Here is a 9,545-nt window from a genome sequence, read left to right on the forward strand (position 1 = left end):
GTTTATCGTAAATATATCTTCCAGCATGTTTGAGGCGTTCTGCTGGGAGTTCCTCTTATATGCGCACCTATTGGTGCACATCCCTGGAAAGGTAATTTAATACTAAATCCGATGCATGTAAAATTTAAGCGGCACGTGTTGCGAATTATAGTTTTATTCCAAGATGTTTGAAGAGGTATCAATTATGCAAAAATCGTATTATTTTAATGTTTATCGTAAATATATCCTCCATCAGCGTTCTGCTGGGAGTTCCTTCCAAATGCGCACCTATTGGCGCACATACCTGGAAAGGTAATTTAATACTGAATCCGATGCATGTAAAATTTAAGTGGCACGTGTTGCGAATTATAGTTTTATTTCAAGATGTTTGAGTGGTGCTTATTATGCCAAGTCGTAATATTTTAATATTTATCGTAAATATATCCTCCATCTTTGAAGCGTTCTGTTAGGAGTTCCTTCCAAATGCGCACCTATTGGTGCATATCCCTGGAAAGGTAATTTAATACTAAATCCGATGCATGTAAAATTTAAGCGACACGTGTTGCGGATTATACTTCTATTTGAAGATGTTTGAGTGGTGTCCATTATGCAAAAATCGTATTATTTTAATGTTTGTCGTAAATATTTCCTCCATCTTTGAAGCGTTCTGCTTTGAGTTCCTTCTAAATGCGCACCTATTGGTGTACATCTCTGGAAAGGTAATTTAATACTGAATCCGATGCATGTAAAATTTAAGTGGCACGTGTTGCGGATTATAGTTTTGTTCCAAGATGTTTGAGTGGTGTTTATTATGCAAAAATCGTATTATTTTAATGTTTATCGTAAGTATATCCTCCATCTTTGATTGATTGATTGATTGAATCTTTATCCTCGGACTGGGAAAGCTTCTTGCAGAGCTTAATCCTGGCAGTTTCGCATACTTGTAGAGGCTTCGGATCACTGACGCAGGCCCGGTCACCGAGATTGACAGAGTGAAGTTTCCGATTGTTGAGGTCTTGTTGCTTGGGAACTATTCCATCCATTAGATGCCGCTGAATGGAGAGCAGTCCTTAACGTGCGTTGCTCAAGCGCACACCCCGAGAGTCGAACCAGCGCCGCTTGATCTTGAAGTTTCTTCGTTCCAGAAGTGACGCGCTAACCAATTGCAAATGAAGAAGCGTTCTGCTAAAAGTTCCTTCTCAATGCGCACCTATTGGTGCACATCCCTGGAAAGGTAATTTAATATTGAATCCGATGCATGTAAAATTTAAGTGGCACGTGTTGCGGATTATACTTTTATTCGAAGATGTTTGAGTGGTGTCAATTATGCAAAAATCGTATTATTTTAGTGTTTATCGTAAATATATCCTCCGGCATCTTTGAAGCATTCTGCTGGGAGTTCCTTCCAAATGCGCACCTATTGGTGCAAATCCCTGGAAAGGTAATTTAATACTGAATCCGATGCATGTAAAATTTAAGTGGCACATGTTGCGAATTATAGTTTTATTTAAGATTTTTCGAATATATGTCTGGTCGCATTTTATGCCTCGCACTTATTCACGGATAACTTTTTTAGCCGGAAAGTGGAAAAATTATTCTGCCAGAAGGACGGAGGTCTTACTGCTTGCCAATGAAGCAGCCTGCGTGATTGTTTACATCGTCACGCTTTATTGCACAGTCACGCTTCATCGTCACACTTCATTGAGATGGACGACAAGTGGCTCCTCGTGCCCCATCCTGTGAGTAACATCTGCACCCAAGCAGATGCGAAACGAAACTTGTCAACCAAGAACCTCCACCCGGACGGCACAGCTGCAAGGGGCAATGGACAAGTTCAGACGCCCCACCATTCTGCAGCTCAACATAGAAGGCTACACAACAAGCAAGATCAAATTTGTGGAGCAGATTGCCCATACCAACCGGGCACTCGTCATCCTCCTCCAAGAGGCCCACTGCACCTCTGCAGATAGGCTAGCTATTCCCAACTACACGCTAGCCAGATCTACCTTAAGCAGGAAGCACGGCATTGCCACGTTTGTGCATGAGAGCCTGAAGTGGACCTTTGTCGACCAATCTCCAACTGATGCCGAGATTGAGTGGGTGTGCATTTTCATCTCAGACTACAACATCGTCAACATCTACAAGCCTCCACCCTCGCGAATGTTGCCACCATCTCTTCCAACGTTCCCCTCCCCCAGTCTCTACGCTGGCGATTTCAACTGCCAGCACATCGACTGGGGCAACACAAGCAACACAAGCAGCGACGGAGAATTGCTGGTTGACTGGGCCTCTACAAACCATCTTGCCCTCCTATTTAATCCAAAGGAACCAACCAGTTTCCACTCCGGTCGCTGGGGAACAGGGACAAACCCTGACTTGGCCTTCGCGAGCGTCGACAGCTCTCTTCCAGACAGACGTGTGCTTGAGAAGTTCCCGCGGTCCCAACATCGGCCGTCCCTCATCATCAACCCAAAACTTGTGGCTCCTGTCCCGAGTTTACTGGTGAAGCGATGGAACTTCAAAAAAGCCGATTAGAATCAATACAGCCTCCTGACCAATGAGTCTGCTGCAAAGTTACCATCGACTGAAACATTCAACGTAGACGAGGCATAGCCTACCAGGACTTCTGCAATGCCATAATAACTGCGGCAAAGGCCACAATACCACGTGGCCATCGAACCAGTTATACACCATGCAGGGACTCTGAGTGTGAAGCTCTCTATCGCTCATACCTAGCCGCCACAAGTGGTGCTGCTTCTAACACCGCCGCCACTAGACTACTTGAGCGGCTGGACACAAAGAAGCTTGAGCGATAGAATGAAGCTGTCCAAACCATCGACTTCTCACACTCAAGCCGCAAAGCATGGAGCATCATCAATAACCTCACTGGGCGCTCAGCAAACTCCCCTCGTCAGTGCCCCGTTTCTGCTAATGCCATAGCTTCCCAGCTAGTGCAGAACGGGGTCTACAAGACAAAGAACCGCAAGGCATCCTGTCTTGTTGCCAAGAAAGTATCTGCCCTGTGGCGAGTGGAAACACCACAAGAAGAAACAATCTCTGGAGACTTCACTCCAGAGGAATTCGCCACCGCCCTCCGCCTAGTGAAACCACACAAGTCTCCAGGGCCGGATAAGATTTGCCCTGAGCTTGTGCTCCATGCTGGCCATGCCCTAAAGTCCTGGTTGCGTAGATTCCTCTCTTCCTGCCTGCACTACCTCACAATCCCAAAAATCTGGAGAAGAGCTTTAGTAGTTGCAATCCCTAAACCTGACAAGCCACCAGAGGACCCTAGGAGTTATCGTCCGATATTCCTCCTCTGTGTTCCTTTTAAGATCCTCGAAAGACTGATATATGCCCGCGTCAACCCAATCATCGACCCGCTCCTTCCAAAAGAGCAAGCTGGGTTTCGGCGCGGAAAATCCACCGTAGATCAGGTCACATTCTTAACCTGAGACATCGAGGATTGCTTTGAGGCAAAAAAGAAGGCTGGCGCTGTCTTTCTAGATCTCACAGCTGCCTATGACACCGTATGGCATCGCGGCCTTACTTGCAAGCTGCTTCGCTTGCTTCCTGACCGACATATGGTTCATATGATCATGGAACTTGTCAGGAACCGAAGCTTCACCCTCACCACCGGTAGCTCACGGCAAAGCAGACTGAGACGCCTGAAAAACGGCGTCCCACAGGGATCGGTCCTGGCTCCACTTCTTTTCAACATCTACACTCACGGCCTGCCAACTACGGTCCCCGCAAAATACGCTTATGCGGACGACCTGGCAATTCTCCACTCCACAATGTCGTGGGAAAATCTAGAAGACACCTTGAGCCAGGACATGAAAACTCTCTCAGCATATCTCCAAAACTGGCGACTGAAACTCAGCGAAACCAAAACTGTGGCAGCAGCTTTCCACCTCCACAATCGGGAAGCTGATCGTGAGCTACACGTCCAGAATAACGGAAAATCTCTGTCCTTCTGCCACAAACCAAGATATCTTGGGGTGACACTGGACAGATCGCTCACATACCGCCACCATTTGGTGTCACTGCGCAAGAAACTAACATCCCGCGCTGCGCTACTCAAGCGCCTGGCAGGTTCTAGCTGGGAGGCGAGGGCTGACACTTTGCGAATAGCAGCCTTAGCCCTTGTCTACTCTTCTGCAGAGTACTGTGCACCTGTTTGGTGTCGCAGTGCTCACTGCCACAACATCGACACTGCCATAAACAGCGCCCTGCGCACAGTGACTGGATGCCTGCGTCCCACACCATTGGACAATCTCCCCATTTTCGCTGGCATCCAACCCGCTGAGCTTCGTCGCGAAGAAGCCACTCTGTCCCTCGGTCGACGGGCACTGGAGCCTAACCACCTTCTCCGCCACAAAATCTCTGCTCTCCCAAACGAGCAGCCCCGTCGACTGAAATCAAGACACCCATTCGTGCCAGCCGCTCAACTTCTTATCAACGAAGCTGATGTACAAGACATCTCTGCGGCTGCTTGGGCGGACCGTAAATGGAATTTGAATGGAAGTCAAGCGCCACCAGACTCCATTCGTTCATCCCCGACGCTGACACACGCCCCATCGGCATAACACTACCAAGACAGGCATGGGTGCGCCTCAACCGTCTTCGTACGGGCGTTGGGTTTTTCCGCTCAACATGCACCAATGGGGAATGGCTTCTTCCTCCTCCTGTGAATGTGGTGCCGATTAACAGACCGCAGACCATATCATCAATGACTGTTCCATCTTCAAGCCACCTAACGGAGTGGAAGGTCTGCGTGTCATGGATGATGAAACCAAAGACGGGCTGCTCTCTAGTAGCCTTCCAATGTAGTCTGGGAACATCGTGAATCTGGGGTGGTAAAAGGATAGACCCTCGGTCCCAGAGGCTCACACGACGACGACGACGATTGCACAGAGCTGCGGGAAAGGTCTATTGCAGTGGTGCTCAACCGGGGGTCCGCGAAGAGATTTCAGGGGGTCCGTGAAAGTTTCTGAGTTTGCAGCATGATTGATAAATTTCGAAATTTAAAAATTGGTTGGTTGTTTGTGCTTTATTGTTGGTTGTTTGAGTAACGATGGACCACAAATTGAATGACCTTTGTACAAATTGAGTAGAGTATGGGGCATTGCTTACAAAATCAGATAGGCCTACTATGTCCCATTATCCACATTACGGTTAATATACTTTTCATTATTTCAATCACATCTTCAATGTTCGATAATTAATTGGGGTAGGGCAAACAAAACGTTAGTACACAAGGTGGAAGTAGGCCTAATTCAAAACAAATTTATTAGAGCGTGTTTGTTTGGTGACAGGAAAACCTCGACGACATTCATGTACAGCAAATTTCAAGCATTAAAAGTGAGTGATCTTGCAAAGTTGGATAGTTCATGTTGGACAGACATATGCACAGTTCATGTTCAAGTACGAAAATAATTTTTTGCCAGCATGTTTTTCTGGCTACTTTGTTAAACTAGACGACATACATCAATATGGTACAAAACATAAGGCTAAAACCAGATTTTTTCTTCCCAGGTTTGAAACAAACTTTGGCAAAAAAGCACTCCATTTCTTGTGTGTGCAAGTGTGGAGTGACATTTCACACCACATAAAAGATTTACTGTTCCATCGCTTTAAGAAAAATGTCAAAAACCAACTGTTACATGAATATACATGCGTACCTTAATCACCACTATGGAGAAACGATTTTGCATTTTTCACATAACTAACGAAATAAAGGCAGTTTCGGAGCCAACTGCTGACAATTGGTAAGGCAGAATTCGACGTCATTTTTGTCTTTTGCTATCCTAGTGACATGATTGGGCAGTCGGAGGCTATAAGTATGCCGTGGCAATGAGGGTGCCATTAGGTTGGAAAAGTTTTCGAAAGCTCATCCCTATTTTATGGACAAGGATATTTCCTTCGGTGGTCAAGGTCACATGCATAATATTATGTGCAAGGGGTATTCTACTGCATGCACGTGAGACCTGATCCACCACTCTTGAAAAGCGAATCGGCCATGTTGCAATGATTTCCGTGGAACGATGGATCTATTGCAAAGGCCTTTCTGATCGGATGACAATAGAAGATCTGAGATTCAGGTTTGGCATCCATCAGCTTGAAGATGTTATAAGATGAAGAAGGCTGCGTTGGTACGGACACATGCAACGCATGAAATAAGACGCGTGGCCAAAGAAAGTTTAGTTCTTTAACGTCCATGGATACAACCCTTGTGAGTGTCCTAAGAAGCGTTGACTAGACTACATTCGAGAAGTAGTTCAGTTCAGTTGTTTTTATTTCTGACCATCATATCAAAACAATACACGTCAACATAGCAAAGGTCGAGAAAAGGGTAGAAGCGACAAAAGGCGAACGTTAAAACGTGCATGAGACCGAAGTAAGTTATTGATTTGCAAGAAATTTGGCACGGTCGCAACACCTTCAGAAAAATTTAAGAAGATCTACGGTTCTTGGCAAAACCGCAGATGTCGTCTCGGTGGACCCTCGGGGCCGGTGGAATGAAGAATGCCATCACAGAATAGAAGATTGTTGGCCACCAATACGAGGAACATGGACGTTAAATGGTAGACATGAATAGAGACACAAAAAATAAAAACACAATTTTAAGATCCCCGTATGAGGAGCATCACATTGTGATATTTTATTGTCAGTTATACGAATAAGGATTAAAAAAACACACTAATTTTTTATTTACCCATGCAAACAACATTACTTTTGAGTAAATTTAGAAGGTGGTGCGAGAACTTGTCGGTGGTTTCAAAGAGGTGCCAACAGGAAAAAGGTTAAGAACCACTGTTTTAGAGTGAAATAGAGAGTGGCCCTATCATTCGTATTACATCAACATAACATACAACAAATTAAACTTCACAAATATTGACTTTACAAAAAGATCTACACACTTTTAAGAAGCTCTCGAAGCAAATTCCAAAAAATTGGAAGATCGTCTGCAGATTCGGGAACTTGCAACATCGAAGTTTCGTTTCGTCTTTTCTTTCTTCGAATAAGTCCTCCAGCTTGAATGTCATTTTCAAACGTTATCCAAACACTGCGACTCAAGCCACTCTCATATTCAAGGTGCTCTATAACTGAAATAATATACTTTCCTTCGTGGCTGTTTGAGTAGTCTCCACTGAGCACCATGATCACTTTTCTGCTCGCTTCTATTCGATGAAGAATTTGCTTTAAACAAGAAGACCCGCATTCAACATCTCTCTGAACTACACCAAGATTGTAATATGGCGACTTGTCACAAAGGTTTGGGATCAAAACATTCTCCACCCAATCACCCACTTTCGCGTTGTGTTGATTATAAACCACAAATCCATGATGAACGAACATCGTTGGGTTTGGTCGAAACTTTTGATTGGTAATATTTAAACGCACAGATTTAGTAGCATAGCTAGCTAGCCATATTTTCCATTTCTTAGATGAAACCAGTAGAGACACAAACATTGAAAAAGTTGTAAATGTTGTAAATCCGATGCACAGAGCAATGCATAGAACATTGCTACAAGCTACAGTAGATGAATAATCAATCAAGGAACGACCATATAAAGAATGAGGTGAAAGACATTGGACGCATCCTCCATAATAATTATCAATAATCGTTGTACATTTTGAAAAGAAGCCAGGAAATTTATACAAACTGACATTTGTATTCTTGAAATGAAATCCAAAGTTTTCACTTAAATGACAATCACACTCCAAAGCATTGAAGCGCAAGTCTAAGAATGTAAGTTGTTGCAAAACTGAAAGTGGAATAACATCAGGCCCAATATTTGTGATGTAATTGTTGAATAAATTGAAATGCAACTGGACACTAAAGTTGCTTTCAAAGATCCCTGGAATTATGTGAGTGATTTTATTGTATGAAAGATCTAATATTTCCAGTTTAGGGAAGAATTCGAGAACATGACTATCAAAAAACTGCATCTTATTTTTTGAAAACAGAAGAGTTTTCAAAGCAGTGAAATTCCTTAAAGTTTGGATTGAAAGAGAAGTGAGTAAGTTATCGGTTACATCAAGATACGTCACCTGGTAATTGTTCAAATGAAACAATTTATCTTCAAGTTTACAAGATTGTAATACAATCTTATGTACAAAAGGAAATGCTCTGAGTATAGGTTCGTGAAGCAGTGGAACTGTTGCGTCCAGAAAATTGCCCGAAAAATCTATTGCTTCTGTTTTTGCGATGGGTAAGTTGGGAAACGACAATAATATCGTGAATAAATACATTCCCGAGTAGGTGTATTCAAAATCGATCAATTGATTTAAATTTTGCAAAAATGCCAAAGCATCTCGAGTTGAATAAAGCTGTGTGCTGTTGAAAAACAGGAACTGCAGGTTGCTTAACCTGAGAAAAGCCTTGTTTCCCACACTGGTAATGGGATTAGAACGAAGATCAATGTGGCAAAGGAAAGGCATTGAATCAAAATCGTGATTCGATATAACTTCGATAAGATTAGATGATAAATCCAACCAATGAGTAAAAGGAGCAAAATCAAACAAAGATTTGTATAGTTTGGTTATTTTATTTACAGAATAGTCAAGTATTGCTTTGGAATCACACTGAATTTGCTTGAGGTTTTCATGAGCAACTTTTTCATGTTTAATTGGTTCCTTCAACAACTTGTCATAGTGACCTCTAATATATCCAAGAAGCGTGTTTCTGTTGTGTTGTTTGACAACATTGTTCCGAGAAATGTTGCTTCCATAAAAAGAATCCTTTTTATCTTCCAAGTTGTTATGCGAAAGAGTCACTGATGTAATATTTGAAAAACCTAAAAGAGCTCCTTTATCCAAACGATGAACATGACAAAAGTCTAAGTTTAAAGTACATAGAAATGGTAACTTTTTTAGCACATCTAAACTACTAACAGTTACGTGGTAAAGATGTAAGCCATAATTAAAAAAATAACGTTGAATAGGTTTTATTCCTGAATTGCTCAATGTACCGAAAGACAATCGTTTCAAAGATTTCATAGTTCTAAAACTGTCACCAAGAATAAATGAAGTATTAAATGTAATATTTAGGTTGTAAGCACAAACTAGATTAAAACCAAGATACAAAGATTCTATTCTGGTGTATGATACAAACTTTGGATCAGCAACGTACTTCCACAAGCAATTGCAGGATAAATCTAAAGTTTTAAGGTTAATGTTTTTGATAAAAATCTTGTCAGGTAAGAAGTTTATAGCATTTATAGATAAGACTAAAAAAGTTAAATTAACTAAATTATCAAACGCTCCTTTTTCTATTACCAAAGAAGTGTCACCTCCTGATGCCGCAGCTTGCAATATTAAAAGCTGTATTTGAGAAGCTCTGAGGAATGCCTTAGTTCTTATTACAGTTATATTGTTTAGTGATAAATCCAAAGCTATTAAGTTTGGAGTGAAAATATTTGAAGGGACTTGAGAAAACATAACTCCTTTTAAATTTAAAACAATTAGAGAATGTCTTGCTGGGAAGAAGACATCGTTATCCAACCAGAAGTGTGGTTCCCAACTAGGTGGTTCAATTAACGAAGCAAAAAGCATTTTTAGTT

General features: G+C 42.3%; 1 protein-coding gene across 1 annotated transcript; it reads right to left on the minus strand.

The window, feature by feature from the left end:
* Positions 1-6,891: 6,891 nt before the first annotated feature.
* LOC145780318 (toll-like receptor 7) lies at positions 6,892-7,338 on the minus strand. The gene has a single exon (XM_082592020.1). The coding sequence runs from the start codon at positions 7,336-7,338 to the stop codon at positions 6,892-6,894; it is 447 nt and encodes a 148-aa protein (XP_082448146.1).
* Between the last annotated feature and the right edge of the window lie 2,207 nt (positions 7,339-9,545).

This window comes from Aplidium turbinatum, chromosome 11 (genome assembly GCF_918807975.1).
Source record: "Aplidium turbinatum chromosome 11, kaAplTurb1.1, whole genome shotgun sequence".
NCBI classification, from domain to species: domain Eukaryota; kingdom Metazoa; phylum Chordata; class Ascidiacea; order Aplousobranchia; family Polyclinidae; genus Aplidium; species Aplidium turbinatum.